General features: G+C 41.7%; 1 protein-coding gene across 1 annotated transcript in view; it reads left to right on the top strand.

Annotated features, from left to right (window-relative positions):
- The window catches only part of CSNK1G1 (casein kinase 1 gamma 1), a 193,680-nt gene that overhangs the window by 81,590 nt on the left and 91,076 nt on the right, over positions 1-21,014 (top strand). The window contains 1 exon segment of the mRNA XM_067556020.1: positions 1,379-1,448. Coding sequence (XP_067412121.1) covers positions 1,379-1,448 — 70 coding nt within the window.

Genomic DNA, 21,014 nt, shown 5'->3' with positions numbered 1-21,014 from the left:
GTGGATACCTAGAAATCTTAACTCACTGGGGCTGTAGTTTAACATCTCTTAATCAACATTAAATTCACTTATAGATAGCAACTGGTTTCTTTATAGGCAAACTTCTGCTAAGGTCTAGGCAGATTTAACTTTCCCATACTTTTAAAACTGAATGTCAGAAGCAGACTTAGGTAGGTCTTTGTCTAATTCGATTCCTTGTCAAGTTATGAACCATTTAAAAAAGGTGAGTGTAGGAAATGCTAGTTTTCTTCCAAATACGCCACCTTTCCTTCTCCCCACATGCCCTCTTAGCTTCTTTGGGTTCTGCATTAACTTCCTTTCTTGGAGGCCCTGGAGCCATTAACAATCCTACTTTGACCCATGGGATTCCTCGCCACTTCCATTACTGCGGTGTCAACAGTAGGTTAGTGCATTACCTTCTGAACCATATTCAGTCACTGGTGTTCAGATGGGTGGTAAATAAATCTCACATGCCACCCCATTTATCAAAAGATGACTAGCTTTGTAGTTACATAAGTGTTAATCTTTCTTGTGGTGATTTTTGTATACTCGGCATGTAAAACTAGCTGTTTTGTGTAACATGGATGGAGTAGCTGAGAAAACAATGGCTGTGGAGAAGTTATTTATTTGAGTTACAATTTGGACTGTAAGCATATAAGATCCTTAATTTTATATTTTTGTAAACCAACAAGAGAAACAAATTTAAAAAAATCAAAGATGGATGAATATTTTAATGTATTCACTTTGCGATATTTAAATGATTCAGAAGGAAAATTCCAGTATGAGGTATTTTTACATGATGCATGCAGTTTACAGTGCTTGCTCAGAACAAGGTAGTATGTTTACACAATTAAGGTACTGACTAAAACAGCAAAATAAGTGTGATTATGAACATGCTTCTAAAGTTTACGTTAGTAATCACCAAAAAAGCCTTGTGAACTACCATGATCCACTGGTTGCAGCTTGTAAACCTCTGATATTGTTTTTTCCAGAGACTATACTTATGGGGCCTTGGTGGTGGTTTAAATAATTGAAGCTTTGTTGAGCGGTGCTTATTTAAAATTGGCGCTCACAAACAGGAATGTCTTTCAATAGGACAATTCCCCACACCCCCTGGCACTGCAGATATTAAAAAGATGTATTGTCTAAAATTAGAGACGTTCTTCATAGTAAGTAGTATAATGTTCTTACAGCAGCTTCTATTTTTATTTGTCCACTGTTCATTTAGATGACAATAGTCACTTCTTGTGTTGGACTCTTACATTGCATGCTGTTGTTTAACTATCAGGGTGGCAATGGCTTGGTGTAAAATTAAAAAATTTCCCTAGAACTGATTTTATTTAAATTTGACCTTTATTTCCTCACTTTCTGGTTGCAGGAACCAATAAAATCCCGTGCCCCACAGCTTCATTTAGAGTACAGGTTTTATAAACAGCTCGGCAGTGCAGGTAAGTGAGTTCTTCCTCTCATCTCATACAGAAAGCTTATGCTTGGTTTTAAAGCAATGTAACTGTAATAATAAACTGATGTTTGTGGCATGTGTCATTGGAAAACTTTATATGGGGCAAATTAATCAGGCTTACCAACAGCAATCTTTTAGAAGAGATTTTACTGGAATAGTAATTTAGCAGCATGGTAAATAAATCCTATGACATTAAAACCTTGTAAAGTGACACACACCCTCCTCTTGTGTAACCTGGGCTATCCAACCACTGATAATTTCGATGTTTAATGAATTTGATAACTGCTGATGATGGTCATAAGTACATAGACAATGATTGTGTTCATAATACATGGAGCTTTGGCTGATCTAAAAACAGTCTAGAGCTAATTTACTTTGTACATAAATATGCACATAGAAAATTGTAGTATGTCAAGGCACAGTCCAGGGCTTTCAGTGTGCTCCTTAACATTTCCCACATGGGATGTTACTTTGTGGCAAGCTAATGTATTGTAGATTCACACCCTGACTTGCTGCATATATGCAGTAGCTTGCTGTGTAGACAAGCCCTAACTTGAGGTCTCTCTTGTGCTGAGAACTAGGGTAGGAAGACCCAATCTGTTCACAAGAATACACCACTTCTAAGCATATTCCTACGTACAAGTAGTATTCAGGACCAATGTTGGTGATAGTTCATTGACTTAAGGTTTTTCATTAAATTTGAATTTAAATTTAATTAAATTTAATTGGTTGAAGTGGAAACTGCCTTTATCTTCTATCAAAGGACTTACCTGCCCTGTAATGCTCCCTGTTGGCCAAGTGTGGCTCTGCTGAGGTCTGCCTCAATTTCCCCTTATCTCAGGCTTTCTTAAAAAGTGCACATAATACAGACATTCAAAACATTCCCCTTTCTAGGGTCCAATTTATTAAGTCCTGCACAAAATCTTTCTAAAGAAAACTTAAGTCTTCATCCCAGTTGTAGCTGGGCCCAGCCCCTCTTCCCTTACAGTCTGCTCTTTCTCTGAGTTCTTTTTTCACCCCAGTCCCAATCAGGGCACAATCCATCCTTTCTAATGGTCCATCTTCCCTTCAGAGTTCAAACGCTCTTCTCTTCTGGTTCCAAGTGGTGCATAGCCCTTTCTCCCTGAGGGTCTGTCTTCTGTTGTCCCAGCACGTCTATGCTATTGGTTGGCTTTCTCCACAGGCTTTCTGTGCTGGTGTCTTCTCCCTGCTAAGTCAGGGCCCCACAGGAGCCTTCTTACTCCCTGAAGTGTTGGCAGACATCTGCCACCAACCCACCACTGGCTGTTTCCCCTTTATAAGGCCCACGTGCCTTCCCTTAAACTCAGTTGGGCAGCAGATAATCAGACCAGGTGCACTGGACCTGCTCCCTTTCTTGCAAGGGCCAGTCACGCTGTGACATCTTTCAATAAGCAACACTGCTTGGTTTTATAAGTTTAAAAAAAACAGACTAATAGATGGAAGGCTCACCAAGCTATGCAACAGGTGGGTCCAACAGGTGGGCACATACTTCGGTCACAGGGCACGTACAACCAATTGCAGGGTGGCATGCTGTTAATAAATTGAGCTTGGTCTACACTTAAATGTTACTGGCATAACTGACTTAGCTATGCCAGCAAAAGCCCTTGTGTAGACTAAAATTGCTTTTGCTGCTATAGTTTTTCATTCAGAGAACTAGTAGAAGAACTCTTCTGTTGTAAGCCGTCTTCCCACTAGACAGGTTTGCCACTATAACCTACATTTGTTTTCCTTTTATATATAGCATTTGTGGTTGGGGCCAGGTGTGTTTCCATTGGAATTCAGGTGTATGTGATAGGGACAGGGCAAATATTGAAGTTGTATGTCCTGTTAGCTTTTTAATAAGCATTTCTAGTATTTAAGAGTATCTAAAGGTTAAAAAGACCATTAAACAGATCGTTAACACACTAAAAGGAAGACCAACTTTTAAGCTTATTTCTCTGCTTCCAAATTCCTAGAAATGCTGGCTACAGAAGCAGAGTGAAGGCTCCCTAGATCTTTGTTTTGTTGATAAACCAGTCTTATCCCCTCAGCCCTGTTACTGAGGAATTATGAAAACATGCTTATTTCCCTTGAGGATTCTCTGTCCCCATTCCACATAATTAAACTTCTAGCATATATATCTGATGGCAAAGAATTACATTTTAAAACATTTTTATACAAGCATGTTCTGGAATTTGTTGATGACCTGAACTGGGGCGAGCACAGTATACGTTTGTTTAAAATGTGCAGGCAAAGCAGCCACACTTCAGTAAAACTTTTTGCCTTCTGGCAGAAATTAACACTGTATTCATTTTGACAGAGGTTCTCCAATCAGTTCAGAGGGATTAGACATTACTGAAAACAGTAAAGGGAGGCAGAAACTACTCTTCTCTTAATGATGTAATGCAAAAGAGTGACTATTTCAAAATTGCTACCTCAGTGCAGCTAAATATTTTATCTCTAGGCTGCCTAGATTAAACTGCCAGGGGAAGGTCAGCAGCAGCAGCAGCTAGAAGAAGCTGTGCATGAAAGCAATAGGGATTGAAGGAAACTTCCTTCAAAGTGGCAGCTGTGTCAACTGCTATGTATCCCTTTTCATTGAAGGGATTGAGGCAGGGGATATCTATTGTAACTTTTGGCTGTTCTGGCTGGGTTGGTCTTTTTAATGGTTTTTACTATTGCTGTACATGAAGCAAAGAGCTGGTAGGTGCCATGCACTCTGTTGGGGGTAATGCTTGAGTGTTGGGGGCTGGTGTGATGATCTGAGCCCTGGCTTGATCTCTATTTCTGCAAAAAAAAAAAGTTGTACCAGAATAGGTCAACTTGAATTTAAGACAAGCTGGGCAAGCAGGGTTTCAGGGGGACTGTATGAAGGGATCTCTGGTCTTGAACCTGCTCTCCAGTACTGTAGATGTCAGATCAGTCTATAACACAACCAAAACCTCACCAGCACCACAGAGTTATCCTGTGTCTAATCCTAGGAGATGAAGAAATGCTATTAGTGCTAACTAAATTTCAAGCACTTAGATTGAGGTTCACGTTTCAGAGGGACCATTCTTCTCCCTACAAGGCTCAGAAGCAGAAAAGAGACATTGTTCTCTTTCTCCACTTCCACCAACACACATTGGTTTTTGGAACCCTTTATGTGTGCAGACATTGCCTTTGGCTTTGCCTCCTCTGGAGTCGGATGCTTCAGCATTGATGAACCTAGATTTCTCTTAGTGTTTATACCACCAACCACATCCATATCATCATGCCTTGATGGGGCATCCTCATCAAAGCTATTAGCTCAACTCAGCATGCTTTTCTGCTGCTTCACTGTGCAGCTTCAGTTGTCACTGGTCTTTGTCTGGAATATCCTGGGAAAATATGGGACCTCTCTGAATTTAAACATGGAAGGTCTGGCACCTTGCTCAAGGGAGTCCAACCATCTTTCTTTATTTGAAGGTTCAGACAACTTGGAAGGACCATATGCAAGGCCCTGTACTGATCTTTCAGTGGCCTTATATGCACAAGTCCATGAAAGTCTTATTGGAGACTGCTAAGCCACATATGGCTTTGACACTGCTCATTGCACTGAGTCATTCAGCTGCATCCTTCTGTGCTAATGCCTCCACAGACTTCCATCTTTGAGCTGACACAGCTACAGCCAGCACTGTTGGTATTGACATCAGCACCAGAACTCCATGTGAGGACTAGCCAGTATTGTATGACTAAGATTAGCTCCCCCTTCTGGGAGACCAGATGAGTCACCCCTCAATGACTATACCAATAGCCCTTCACTAGACTGGATTGCCACTTCATAACAAACAGTTCCAGGAATAGCACCCTTCAGCATTAGACAAATCTGGTTCCCTTTTTGATATTCTGGAATTACAGTTAAAAGATAAATTGGCAATTCTTGTTAACCCAGCCTAGGACATTTGGTACTCTCCTTTCTCCTCATCACCAGTGTTGAAGAGAGATAACAGGACGTACCTAGTACCTTTTGCTGGTCATCAGTTTTATTGTAGCAAATTTCATAGTGATATCTGCAGTGAAGGAACTTGCCAGAAAAAACAAGGCATCTTATTCTGTTCCTTTAGACAATAAAAGGAGTAAACCGGACAATTGGTAGAAAGACTTACTCATTTGGTTCCTTAGGTTTTTGTATATTTGATTACCAGACAGTCATGCCCCTTTATCACTGTGGTTTGGGATGCCATGAGCCCCCTTTTGGGCTCCTTGTCACAGGAGCAAAAGGAGCCTAAGACATGGGTCACTGAGGGTTAACTGTTAGCAAAGCATTCACTGGGAGCACTTACAATGCTTTTGATGGTAGTGAAGTGCTACAGCCACTGGCATACCCTTAAGGAGATACCCATCGCTGAGGTCCTCCAGTCTCACTCCTGAGTCACACAAGAACATTGAAGACCTTCCCTTTGAAGGCACAGGTCTTCTAGATGAGAGATTCTGAAGCTTTTTTGTTGACAGAACCCTTTTCAAATGCAGTGTTAATTACGGACCCCCAACTGAGAAACTGATTGACCAAAGTATATGTGTACTACATACAAATACGTACTGTTGTTAATGCTTTAAGAAAAAGAGTGTGAGTATTTACCGATATCAGTGAGAAGAGTGTGCCTGCTTCTTTACTGCAGAATCTATATCACTGGTGTGATGGTTGACAAGCAAACTTCTAAATCATTCTCCACTTCCAGTCAGGACCTGAACTTTTTCTTCATAGCTGTCATGGCAGAGAATGATGCTTCACATGTATATGTTGTTGGGAAAGGTAGAAACACTTTCATTGTTTCTGTAACTAAAACTGGGTATGCCACAGCAACAGTTGGCCAAAACTGGAAAGGTTTCTGTTTCTGAAACTTACTTTTCAATTTGAGGCCTAATCAGTGTGGAGTAAAGTAGAAGAATTACGTCTTGTGTCTTGCTTACAACACCCCTGCTAATATATCCCAGAATGATGTTTGGGGTTTTTTTTGCAACAGTGTTATTCTGACTCATATTTCGCTTGTGTTCCACTATAGCCCCCAGATTGCTTTTCATAGTACTCCTTCCTAGGCAGTCATTTCTCATTTTGTATGTGAGCAACTGATTGTTCTTTCCTAACTAGAGTATTTTGCTTTTGTCCTTGTTGAATTTCATCCTGTTTACTTCAGACCATTTCTCCAGTTTGTCAAGATCATTTTTGAATTTTAATCCTATCCTACAAAGCACTTGCAACCTCTCCCAGCTAGGTATTGTCCACAAACTTTGAATGTACTCTTTATGCCACTATCTAAATCATTGATGAAGATATTGAACAGAACGGGGCCCAGAACTGATCTTTGGGGGACCCCACTCAATGTGCCCTTCCAGCTTGACACTGAACTACTGATAAATAATCTCTGGAACGGTTTTCCAACCAGTTATGCACCCACCTTATAGTAGCTCCGTCTAGGTTTTATTTCCCCTAGTTTGTTTATGAGAACGTCATGTGATACAGTAACAAAAGCCTTATTAAAGTCAAGATATACCACATCTATTGCTTCCCACCATCCATAAGGGTTATTACACTGTCAAAGAAAGCTGTCAGGTAGGTTTGACACTATTTGTTTTTGACAAATCCATGCTGACTGTTACTTATTACCTTATTATCTTCTAGGTGTTTGCAAATTGATTGCTTCATTATTTGCTCCGTTATCTTTCTGAGTACTGAAATTAAGATGACTAGTCTGTAATTCCCTGGGTTGCCCTTATTCCCCTTTTTTATAGATTGGCACTATGTTTGCACCTGTCCAGTCCTCTGGAATTTCTCCTGTCTTCCATGACTTTTCAAAGATAATTGCTAATGCCTCAGATATCTCCTCAATCTGCTTTTTGAGTACTTTAGGATGTATTTCAGCAGGCCTTGATGAGTTGAAGACATCTAACTTGTCAATGTAATTTTTAACTTTTTCCCTATTTTAGCCTCTGATCCTACCTCACTTTCACTGGCTTTCATTAAGTTAGATGTCCAGTTGCTACTAAACTTTTTGTTGAAAACTGACATGAAGTAATTTAACACTTCTGCCATTTCCACATTTTCTATTACTGTTTCAGTCTTAGTCCAGGTTAATCTTAGTCCATCTTTGATACATAAGGCAACATCTCCTCCCTTTTTCCCCTTCCTGTTCTTCCTGAGCAAGCTGTACCCTTCTATACAAATATTCCAGTCATGCGTATTATCCTACCAAGTTTCTTTGATGCCAACTGCCATAATTGTGTTTATTAACTAGCATTTCAAGTTCTTCCTGCTTATTCCCCATACTTTTCACATTAATGTACAGACCTCTAAGATACTGATTTGATTTCCCACATATGTTGTGCTTCATCTCTCCCTTATCCCTGCTATAACGGCCCATGCTCCCCCCAGATTTGACTCTTCTCCCATGGCTCCATGTTTTTGACTTACCTGTGGGCTCTTGGCGCCTACCCCATCAAACCTAGTTTAAAGCCCTCCTCACTACTGCCTATATTTAACTAGAACTCCTTGCTCACCCTCCTCCTAATAAGACACTGCTTGCTTATTTCCCATAATTGGAAATGCACAGAAGTCCTCAAAGGAAAGAAGTTACTTACTAATAGCTTCAAGAATTGCCTATGTGCATTCACACTGCCTGCTCCCCTTCCCCTCTATCTCAGAGCTTTCTATCAGGATGCTGTGGTCTAGGGAGAAACAACTGAGGCAGTCAGGAATGCACTCCCTTGTATAGAGTAGGATGATGTCACCTTCATGTGAGAAGACTTGTGCACTCCAAGTGACATGGCTTTCAAGACAGTTCTGCACTCTGCACCTGAGGCATCATCACAAGTGTAAGTGCACAGAAGCAACTCTTGAACAACAGTTAAGTAACTAATGTTTTTTCTGGAGCACTTCTAGCTTGGTCACTGCTCACTCCCTATTCTTTCCTCTGTGCAGAGTTGCCCTCTTACAGTAACATTTTTCCCAGTATGCCTTTCTGGGACTGACCCTTTAAATTTGCCGAACAGGTGCAGCCCTAAAATCATAGAATCATAGGGCTAGACAGGACCTCAAGAGGTCATCTAGCGCAGTCCCCTGCTCTCATGGCAGGACTAAGTAATATCTAGACCATTCCTGACAGGTGTTTGTCTAACTTGCCCATTGTGTAGCTGGCTTCTGCTTGCTGCAGCTCTCTGATTGCAAGTTGGTAAGTGTCTCTCTTCCTTCAGTTTTTTGTCTCTGTGTTGAGTGAAACCTCTAGTGACTTGCAACCTTTTGGTTTCTCTTTCTGCCATTTTATCTCAATGTAGATATTAATATGAAAGTCCTTGCTTCTAGTCAGTTCTCAGCTGGCTAGTTTACATAGCCTCCTATAAAAGGAGCTACTTTTCTTGCTCTTTTGTAAAAGGCAGAGAGCATGAGGTGTGGCTGCCAGAAGCAGTTGGACTAATTTGTGTTTAACAACCTCTGTGCAAACTAACCATATTTACTTTTCCATCAACATTGATCTTACAAGGAGCGGCCTGTCAGAAAACTGCCTCAAAATGACGATGTCTCAAAGAGGAAGAAAGGCTTTTAAATTGTCTCTTCCTGTACCTCATTAGTGAGTCCAAATTAATATTTGTGAGCATGTATCCCACATACAGTATTGAGTTTTAGGGGGTGACAGGTGCTGGAAAAACCTTACTTGCTGGAGGGTCGTCACCTGGAAGCCAGTGTTGAGTAGTGTGTCCACACTTCTTTTGAATGTGATGGGAACAACTGGACACTTCCCCCCAGGAAAGTAGACCAGTTCCAGTCAGGTACAGGACCAAATGGCTGGTCTGAGGCTTGGTTCTATGCCATGAGGGCTCCATTTAAGAGCATTACATTGCATGAACCCCACTTCTTAGTGTGGCCAGTTTCTCCATTCTACCAGCAATGCGTTGGCCACTCCTGGTCCTTTCCATGACCACTGGTCTTCCTGCTTGCTGTGAGGCTTTGGTCACATAATTGGCTAGCCCTTCTGTTTCTTTACTGGCTGGGGTAATTGTCACACTTCTCAGGGGCACCCAGGGTTGTGAGGCAACTCACTACTACCCCCTTAGCATGTGGAAGCCTTGTTTCTGCCTGCCATGGATCAGTTCCTTGTCCCCATGGACAACAAAGTCCTCTTCTCTAGGCCTCGCATGCCCTGCTGTCTCTACAGATTGGCAATAAACATACTCCAACATCCAAGTGTGTCCAGCCCCTGTTCCACTGGATCCTGGCAGTATTCACAGACTTAGTGCTCTCAATGGAGCCGTACACCCCAATTTACCAGTTACAGTTCAGATCACCGCTCCACTTAGGTAAGTTTATAGTGAAAGTCAGTAAAAGCTTATTTAACAGAGTACAAATATTTGAGTAATAGCAACTAGAAATATTGGAAGCAAACGCTTACATATGAAATAAAATATCACACATTCTAGAGACTGAACTTTATTAACAAAACATTCTCACAGCTAATGAAGCATTGTTCTCCAGTTGTTTCTCAACCAGGAGAGCAATGATCCCTTTTTCATGACAAGCCATGCTGTCAGCTTGTCTCCTGGGTGGAGGATTCCAGGGTGGCTCCTGGCATCCGCAGATGGATCAGGACAGTCCTTTGTTCTTCCCCTTAAACAGGACACCCCCTGCTGATGGTTTTCTTCCTGTGGCCTTTCTTAGCCTTGGTCCCAGAGAGGCAGCTGGCAGGACAATGAATAGAGAGCATTTATGACTCTGTTTCCCAGACGTTAACTTCAGAGGCTTCAAGAAAAAGGTTATATATGAGTGACTGGGTCACAAGTCCTTGACAGTACATAAGGAAATCAGAGCTGGATTTAGAATACTTTCATCAGCCTCAGGAGACATGCTGACTCTTGAATGGGAACTCCCTACCTGGCGTAGACTTCTACAGCATTCCTGTGACCGTGGAACCTCTTGGTGCCAGCTGGCACAGGGATGCACCAGGTTTTACAGGGATCTCCTCGGTCAGTTATACGCACACTAAGGCTATGTCTACACTGCCGTGGGAAGTTGACTTTGTTTAATTTGACTTTCAGCAGGTGATTTTTAGAAATCGCAACAGAGTGTACACACTACGGTGTTTTGCACTGGTCTCTTGTGTTCACACTAACCAGCCTTAATTCGAATTAGAAAGCAGTGCAATGTGGGTAGCTATCCCACAGTGCAACTAGCCATGGTGGCTGTTGGGACCAGTGTTTTTGTCCCAGGATGCAATGCTGCTCTCCCCCAACAATAAACAGGAAACGTTTTTTCGCGCCATTTTTTTTACTCCCTGCGATCGCCATTGGTGCAGAGACATGGAGCCAGCTCAACTCTGCACTATAATTGTGAGTGTGACAAATACATCGCGGCTTATCATAGATTATTTTCGAAATAGAGCAAGAAGCAGAAGCAGAGACAACACCGATGCCACTGAGGCTGCCCTGCTAGAAGACATCGAGCAGAACAATTCCCTGTTGCTGCAGGCTGTAACGAATCATCTGCAGTCTGTGGAGCGCAGGTTCTGGTGCAGGGAAACAAGCACAGACTGGTGGGATCACATCATTATGCAGCTGTGGGATGATGATCAGTGGCTGCAAAACTTTAGGATGCGAAACACAACTTTCCTGGAACTGTGCTCGGAGCTGGCACCGTCCCTGGAGTGTGTGAACACTCGCTTGAGACAAGCTATGACAGTAGAGAAGAGTCGCCAGCGCTCTGTGGAAGCTGGCAACTCCTGACTGTTACCGCTCGTTTGGGAATCAATTCTGAGTTGGTAAATATACAGGGGACATAGCCGTGAATCAAGTGTGCAGTGCCATAAATAGACTTCTGCTACGAAGGCTAGTGACTTTGGGAAATGTGCAGGATATAGTGGAGGGGTTTGCCACGATGGGCTTCCCAAACTGCGGGGCAGCCATTGGTGGGACGCACACCCCTATCTTAGCGCCTGCACACCTAATGACCAAGTATATAAATTGCAAGGGGTACTTTTCCATGGTCCTGCAGGGGCTTGTGGATCACAGGCGTCATTTCACAGACATATATGTGGGATGGTCTGGAAAGGTGCATGACGCTCGTGTATTTCGTAACTCGGGGCTGTTCTCTAAGATGCAGGCGGGAACTTTCTTCCCCAACCAGAAAAATACAGATGGGGGTGTGGAAATGCCCATAGTGATCCTGGGGGATCCTGCTTACCCCTTGCTCCCTTGGCTAATGAAACCATACACCGGTCACCTTGACAGCGACAAGGAGTGTTTTAATAGGTTAAGCAGTTGCAGAATGGTTGTAGAATATGCCTTTGTGCATTTAAAGGGCAGATGGAGGAGTCTCCTCACTAGGCTGGACATGAATGAGAAGTACCTCCCTTCTGTGATATCTGCTTGCTGTGTTCTTCATAATGTGTGTGAAGCGAAGGGTGAGCAGTTCCCCCAGGGTTGGGCTGTGGAGGCAGAAAGACTGGCTGCCAATTATGAGCAGCCAGATGCCAGCACTACACTGAGAGCTAACCATGGAGCACTTTGCATTAGGGAAGCTTTGAAAACCAGGTTCTGCAATGAGATGAGGCATTCTGTTCCTGTATGTTGTTTGCCTTTGGTGTACCCCCCACCAATGATATCTGTGCCCACCAAATCCCCCCTAAACAAGATATGATTTAATAAAGAAACATGTTGAAATGATGCAAAACTTTATTTCTGAACATTCAAGTCATGGAGGAAAGGAGGGAGGGAGGAGTGTCCATTCACTGTATCAAGGGGTGGGGTGGTAGCTTGCTGGCCAGCTATCAGTGTGGCCGCCGCTGCTTTCTGCTCACCTCCGCTGGGGTGGAGGAGAGCATGTACTGCATCCTGGACAATCTCCTCTGAGACCTCTTGGGGGCAGGAGAGGGCGGCAAAGCCCTCGGTTGAGGAGCATTATGGAGGGGCTGCAGTGGAACTCTGTCCTGCCTCCGCTTCTCCTGAAGCTCCACAAGCTGCCAGAGCATGTCTGCCTGGTCCCCCATGATTTGCAGCATTTCTTGCATGGTGCTGTGATCCTGCTCCATTTCTTGCCAACTGTCCCTGTGCATGTTCTGTGACAAGGTCCGCCTCCATGCTCTTTGCTCTGTCTCTGCGGCTGCTGAGGCATTCATGAGCTTCACAAACATGTTGTCTCTGCTTCCCCCCCCTCCTCCCCCCTTTCTAATCTGAGACAGTCTGTCTGCAGCATTTCTTAAGGGTGGGTCCAGTGCCCAGGTGTCTACAGAGTGAAAGAAAAGTAACAAGGTAGCCACAATTAGCATAGTGAAGAAAATGAAACAAATGTAACAATTTACATAATGATCCCCTGAAAAAATGTAGCAAATGATTACAGAGAAACAATGTACACACTGTTACCATTTAAAATGTTGCAAATAGTTCTCTTGATACAATGTAGCACATGACTCACTCTCTGCTTGTATTTTAAACCTTTACAGAGAGGAACTGCGGATGGCGTGGTGGGGTGAAGGGGGGAGGCTATGCTTAAAACACATGAAGCCATGATGCTGGCTACCTTGATTGCAGAGAAGAATCCTACTGTGGAGGGAGGAACAAGGCAGCCCTCCCCTGAAAAGTTTTTCTAGGGATAACAGATTACATACATTAAATTTTCCATGAGATATCAACTGATGATACATGTAGCATTTCTCATCACATAAAAAAAAAAATTCCTTGGGTAACCACCCAGTACAGTCAACGAAATACCTGAGATCCCCTTCATGCCACCCCCCCCCCACCCAATGTACAGGGACAGAAATGCTAATAAAACTCACCAGATGTGCCCTCCCCGGGATCATTTGTGCTGTCCTGTGTGCTGATGGACTGCTCAGAGGTCAGGAATAAGTCCTGACTTTCGGGGAGAATGGACACCCCGCTCTCCTGCACCCTGCTCTCCTCAGCTTCCTCCTCATCCACGGAGTCCTCATAGTTGATCATGGACTGTGACCTACTGGAGGTATTGATGTTGTGGGGAGGCACTGTGGTGGGATCCCCACCGAGAATTGCGTGCAACTCATCATAGAACCTGCATTTTTTGGGTGAGGAGCCAGAGCAGCTGTTAGCTTCCGTGGCTTTCTGATATGACTGGTGCAGCAACTTAATCTTCACGCGGCACTGCTGAGCATCCCTCTGGTGTCCCTTCTCCAGCATGCCCTGGGATATCTTTCTATAAATATCCAGATTTCTTATGCTGGCTCTGAGCTGAGCCAGAACGGACTCCACAGCCCAATGAGGTCTAAGACCTCTAGTTGACTCCATGCTGGAGCATGTTTGGGCTTTGCAGAAGCCATGCGAAGAACAGTGACAATGCTTTCTCCACACTGGCAGCACAGGAAATGAAAATTTAAATCTTCCCAGGGCTTGAGGGGAGTGGACTTTTCCTGCTAGCGTGACCACTGAGCAGCACAGCGCAACTGTCCAGAGCGGATAAACTGGGCATTGTGGGATACATTCCAGAGGTCAATTAATTTGAATTAAGTTCCGTTGCGTCTATACTGACACTAGATCGACTTAACAGATTCAAATTAGGTGCTACGCCTTTTGCGGAGGTGGTCTTAAGTCGATTTTACAGGCACCTTAATTCGAATTAAGAGTGATGCCAGTGTAGATGCGGGTGTAATTAAGTCGATTTAAGTGACTTTAAGTCGACCTAAGTTGCCAGTGTAGACCAGGCCTAAGTTCTCCGAAGGATGGCATGTAAGGTCTGTATCAAGAGACAGTAGCCCAATGGGCATTACAATAATTTCAAAATGTATATACAGTTATAATTGAAGGAAATATGTACCTATACTGAAAATTATGTTCTCAAAGCCTTGGAGTTAAGGCAGGTAACCAAGAGATGACCGGTCTTCAACAGGTTCCTTTTAAGCAGGAAGTAGCAGACACTTCTTATCCTGTTTGGTCATTGTGTCTCTCACAATGTAAGCCTATTTGCACATGGAGCCAGCTGCTGATTAAAAGACTGCAAAAACCAAGGGGAGAGAGGCCAAGAAGCATGTTCCAGAGTACTTAAAACAACCAAAAAACCATAAATCTCTGCTGAATGTCAGGTGATCTATTATATTCCATTAAGATATTTCCTATTGGGAACATAATTCCTTCTCCACAGCTACTAAAAAAGGAAATATGAATCTATCAGTGGGAACCCCCACTCCCTGGACTCGGGAGGTCTTCTAGTCTAGTTCCCTACACTCGAGGCAGGACTAAGTATTAGTATCCAGATCATCTCTGACAGGTGATTGTCGAATCTGCTCTTAAAAACCTCTACTGACAGAGATTCCACCACCTCCCAAGAGAATGAGGAAGGATTGATATTTATACCAAAAGCTTTACTTGCCTCCTTTACCTCCTTGCAGTTTAAGTAGTAGCTTGAACTCTGTAATAACCTAAAGCTGCTTATCTGTAAGGCCATATTGAAAAGTTTGTACAACAAATTGGACTAAATTCTGACTTTGGGGCACTTGTGCCTGAAAAGCTGTAACTAGGAGAGATGTAAAATGAAAGTACTGTATCCTGACCCTGAGTTACCCAAGCCTGAGTTGGCCCCCCAAAGTAGGTCTCAGGAGTCAGGGAACACCATTTGTGTACCCCTCATTTTATTGATCACTCCTTTTCATTTCCTCCCATTGGGTACTTGTGTTCTTGCTCAGAAGCCCATGACTAGCCAGAATGTTTTAACAGATGATAAATATTTTTGCACTTCATAGTACCTTTCATCTGAGGATCTCAAAGGGTGTTTCAAAAGTGGGAATGATACTACTCAACAGCTTGTGGGAACTAAGGGAGAAGCAGTGGCTTGCCTAAGGTTATATAGCCAGTATCAGTGGCAGCATGTGGAACAGTAACTAGGTCTCCTGACTTCACCACCAGACCACATTATCTCTTGTGTAATATTAACGTATTTTGAGACCAAAAGGGAAGAGAACATTTCAACTAAAGACAAAATAAAAGGACTAAACAGTAGCTGTTGGCTATTTTGGATGTTTGGTGTTTTCATGCCTCTGGCTAAGAGACTAGTGGTGAAGAGTTAAAAGGTTTTCTGGAGTTTTCGCTCTGTGGATGCTACATGTTCACTAAATTTACCATGACAGAGTTAGAATATTGACAGCAAAGTTACCATATTACTATTGTTGCTGCTCTTCTAAACAGGTGATATAGTGGCTGCCATTTAAAAATTCAGCATTTTGGAACATTTTTTTCACAACATTGTCTGAGAAACTATATTTTAACCCTGTACCTAATTTAAAAAATGACAAAAATATGAGTTAGTAAATGTTGACTTTCTATTGGTGACCAGTAGTTGAACAGGAATGCAAACTCTGCTCCATTGGAACAATCTGAATATTTTTTTGCAGAAAAATAGCTAATGGGACCATTAGATGGTCAAGAATACCCTGGGTCTCTTCCCAGTCTTTAATTCTTAAAACCTTATTCAACAATTTGACCTTAATTTATGTAACTTGAACAGTAATATGTTTTGCCAGCCTTTTACATGCTTCAGTTTGATACATTGAGATAGTGTTTAAACAAATACCTAGTGCCAGACTGTTTCTGCTTGATGCATATGCAGAGAAAACAAGTCTATTTCTGTTCAATAGAGACCTATTTTTATACTAATCTGCTTGACATATGACTTACTCAAAGAAATTGGGCCGTGGCAAAGACTTGGTTCCCAGGAGTCTTGTGTCAACATGCTTGCATTGTTTAGTAAAACAGCTTAATCTAGCTTAAACCTGGAGTTTCACTGTGCTGCCCACTCATTCTGTGAACCATGAGCATATCCTGCATGGACAGATAAAATATTGCATCTACCAAGCACCAATACTCCCTACCCCCATCCTGCCAAGTTTGAAATTGTTGCTGCAGACCACTGGGGAGAATGTTGTGACCATCTCTTTTTGCCTGGATAGCACAGTCTGTCAGAACCTCATCTGTCTTGAGCAACATCCCATGAGGCCTTCATGGCTGGTTGCTAATCATGATGTTCCTGACCAATCATCTTGGCATATGTCAGCAGCAGCCCAGGGGCCAGCGGAAAGGACTAGATCTACTTTGTTCTCTTCCCTAAGATCAAATCTGTTCTCTTATGACACAAAGTCCACTGAGTATTCAAATCACCCTTCAGCACAAGCACCATGACTGCCTCTTGGCTTCCACAGTTGGCCTATAAAATGCCCCAGCTCTTCAGAGGAATGCAGCCTGCTGCTGCTACCAGTGAAGTGCCTCCCCAGCCTCAGCAGCCTTCTGACATCAGCAGAATTGAGAGGCGAGATGATTTGCCTTCATTCATTTTAACATAAATTGACACATCCTGCTGTCCTCCTACCACTCTTCTACCCCTTACCTTCTTTCCACAATGGATCCCAGACTGTTCCTCCTCCACTGCCCAATGCTTATTCCCCTCTAGTCTTCCATCTGTCTTTCTTTTCTGCTCTGTTGCTCTCACAAATTCTACCTCTTCCTGACCTGCCCAATAATTATACTTTGTTCATAAACAAAAAGAGTATTGAATGAGGGAGTCGCTGTATTTTATACCAGTATATCTAAGGATTCCACAGTTTTTAATGTCTTTTGTATTTCAGTCTGTAAACCAGTTTTTCTGTAATGCAGTATTTGAAGTCTATCCATTGTTGTTGATGCTCTTTCTGATTCTCCGTGTGATGATATTGAACAAGGAAAAATATCACAACCTGCTGTTTTGAGAAGCAGAATGGTACCCAAGAGAACTATATAGGATAATGTAGAGAACCTTCATCCTGTTCACACAGTTCATTCAATATGTCTGTTTTCCCATATATTTATAGATGTACACTGTTATATAGTGTGTATTAAATAAGCATCCTCAGAATTGCGCATATTTTTTTAGTAAATTTTATTTTCATTCAGTGAGTGCCGTATTTACAATATACTGCTCACCTTGTGCTCCAGACTCCTAATTCTGCTCATTGTTGGCTTTTTTGGATTTACTCTGGCACAATTTGACTTGTAATTACAACTATAAATGCGGAATGAGGAACTGGTCTGCAGGACCCTTCTGTCATTGTTCAGAGAATGTCCAACAATGCACTGAATGTAGCAGATGTTTTGCAATATTAAAAAATGTGATCATATAATTAAAAACACTAAGACATAATTAAGGTAACATATTAGATTTTAAGACCAGAAGGGACCCTTATAATCTAATCTGACTTCCTGAATGACACAGACCATAAAGTTTCACCTAATAATTTCAGCATCAAGTCCGTAACTTCTGGCTGAGTTAGAGCATATAATTTTTTTAGAAAGGCACCAATCTTGATTTTAAAACTTTCAAGTGATAATAGATCCCCCACATCCCTGTGTAATTTGTTCCAATAGTTAGTTACCCTCCCTAAATTGTTTTCACCTTTTTCTAGTCAGAATTTGACTGGTTTCTAGCCATTGGATCTTGTTATGCGTTTATCCGCTAGACTGAAGATCCCTCAACTAGCAGAAATCTGTCCCATGTGTTGGTAGGTACTTGAAGACTGTGAAGACCTCTTAGCTTTCTCTTGTAGGAACTAAATAGATTGAGCTTCTTTAGTCTCTCTCTCTAAGGAATCTTTCATTGGAATTTCATACATTTAATTAAAAAAATAAAATTGATATAATGTAACCTTTTCCTGTATGTTAGACAACCCTAGAATAATCTGTCCTGCACAAGGTGTACAGTTGGTAAGGCAAGGGTTCTTGCAGAGTACTGTCTCACTCAATATCAATATGAGATAAGGATCATCAGACTTCTTAGCATGTTCCAAAATTCCACATGCACTATAACACCTTTCCTTTAAAATATTGTTTAGAAATTTACTGAATATGCTTATAGTAATTCAACTAGCAGTCAGGCAATTCAAAACTAACTTTCAATTAGACTTTGAAAAGCACCACTGCTCCCAAAGAACATCTCCATGTCAAATGTAAATGTTGCCATTCCAAACATCTAAGCATTAGAGCTGAAAAAAAATATTTTAAATTAAAAAAACTTAATCAAATTAGGTCTGGGATACTTCAGCAAAAGGTGAAAGTTGTATAGTTAAAGCAACTGTTTAACGGCCTTGGAATGGAAATACATAAACAATGGACAAGCAGAGAAAAAAGGGAGGAGGTGTTGCATTATACATCAAGAATATGTACTTTTTCCTGAGGTCCAGAAGGAGGTGGAAGGCAGACCAGTTGAAAGTCTCTGGGTGAAGATAAAAGGGGAATGTAACCAGAAGTGGTGTTAAGGTAGGGGATCTATTATAAACCACCACATCAGGAGGAGGTGGATGAGGCACTGCCAGAACAAATATCAGAAATATCCAAAACACAAGACCTGGTAATAATGAGGGGCTTTAACTACCCAGACATCTGTTGGAAAGTAATATGGAAAGTAAAACAACAAATGTCCAGTAAATTCTTGGAAAGTATTAAGGACAAATTTTTGTTTCAGAAAGTAGAGAAAGTAACCAGAGGTCAGCCATTTCAGACTTGATTATGACTAACAGGAGGGATTGGCAACAAATCTGAAGGTTGAAGGCAATCTGAGTGAAAATGATCATGAAACAATAGATTTCATATTCTAAGGAAAGAGTGGGGGTAGCAGAATGACAGTGGACTTTAAGAAAAAAAAAGACATAAAAAACTCAGAACTGGTAGATAGGGTTCTGAGGGAAGAAAATGTAATCCTGATGCAAAGGGAAAATAGGAAGAATAGTAAAACACCAATATGGCTCCATCAGATGCTCTCTAATAATCTGAAAATCAAAAAAGAATCCTATAAAAGGTGGCATCATGGACAAATTGCTAAGAATGACTGAGTACAAAAGAACTGCACAAGCATGTACGGACAATATAAAAAAGGCAAGGCTAAGGAATACAATGAATTATACCTACCAAAGTCCATAAAACTCAATAAGAGGTTCTATAAATACATTAGGAGCAAGAGAAAGATGAAGAAAAGTGAAGGTCCCCTACTTAGTAGGAAACGAGAGTCGATAACAGACAACATCAAGAAAGCTGTGAGGTGTTTAATGCCTGTTTTGCTCCAGTCTTCACTAAAAAAAGTAAATTTTGACCAGATACTTACACAATTCATATTAATAACATTGGAAAGGAAACACAAGCTAAAATAGGGAAAAAACAGGTTAAAGAATATTTAGAAAAGTTAGATGCATTCAAGTCAGCAGTGCCTAATAAAATGCACCCTATGGTACTAAGGAACTACCTGAAAAAATATCTGACCTGTTAGCGATTATCTGTGAGAACACATGGAGGATGGGAGAGGTCCCAAAAGACTGGAGAAGGACAAACTTAGTATCTGTCTTTAAAAAGAATACTTGGGGAATTATAGATCTGTCAGCCTAACTTTGATTCTGGAAAGGTACTGAAAGAAATTTATTAAGCAATCAGTTTGGAAGCACTTGGAGGATAAGGAATAACCACGATGGATTTGTCAAGAACAAATCCTGCCAAACCAAACTAATTTTCTCATTTCATGGGGTTACTGGTCTCGTGGATGGGGAAAAGCAGTAATGTGGTATATCTTGATTTTAGAAAAGCTTTAGAGACAGTCCCGCATGACATTCTCATAAGCAAATTTGGCAGATGTGGTCTAGATTAAATTACTATAAGGTGGATGCAAAACTTGTTGAAAGACCATACTCAGAATACTTATCCATGGTTCGCTATCAAAATAGGAGGACATATCTAGTGGAATTCTGCAGAGGTCTGTCCTGGTTTGGTACTAGTCAATATTTTCATTACTGACTTAGATAACAAAGTGGAGAGTCTGCTTATAAAATTTGCAGATGACACCAAGCTGGGAGGGGTTGCTAGCATTTTGGAGGACAGGATTAGAATTCAAAATGACCTTGACAAATTGGAAACTTGGTCTGAAATCAACAAGGAATTAAAAATTAAATGGACCGCTACAAAATGGGAAATAACTGGCTAGGTGGCAGTACTGCTGAAAACGATCTGGGTGACATAGTAGATCACAAATCAAATTGAGTCAACAGTGTGAGGCAGCTGTGAAAAAGACTGATATCATTCTGGGGGTACTAACAAAAGTGTTGTATGTAAGACTTTGGAGGTAACTGTCCTGCTCTACTTGGCACTGGTGACACCTCAAACCAGTCCAGTGTCCAGTTCTGGGTGCTGCACATTAAGAAAGATATGGACAAATTGGAGAGCGTCCAGAGGAGAGCCACATAAAAGGTAAGTGATAGAAAACCTGACCTATGAAGAAAAGTTTAAAAAAAAAACCAAACAAACAAAAAAAAAAAAACTTGGCATGTTTAGTCTTGAGAAAAGAAGATTGAGGGGGAACCTGACACATCTTCAGATGTGTTAACTGCTGTTATAAAGAGGATGGTGATCAGTTGTTTTTCTTGTCCACAGAAGGTAGGACAAGAAGTCCTGGGCTTAATCTGCAGCAAGGGAGATTTAGGTTAGATATTAGGAAAATCTTTCTGACCTTTCAGGATAGTTAAGTACTGAAATAGGCTTCCAAGGAAGATTGTGGAATCCCTGTCACTGGAGGTTTTTA

Source organism: Emydura macquarii, unplaced genomic scaffold, assembly GCF_026122565.2.
Source record: "Emydura macquarii macquarii isolate MOO-44397 ecotype Brisbane River unplaced genomic scaffold, CSIRO-AGI_Emac_v2 contig_1644, whole genome shotgun sequence".
Taxonomy (NCBI): Eukaryota; Metazoa; Chordata; order Testudines; family Chelidae; genus Emydura; species Emydura macquarii.
The sequence above is the reverse complement of the archived record's forward strand: the minus strand, read 5'-3'. Positions and strand labels throughout refer to the sequence as shown.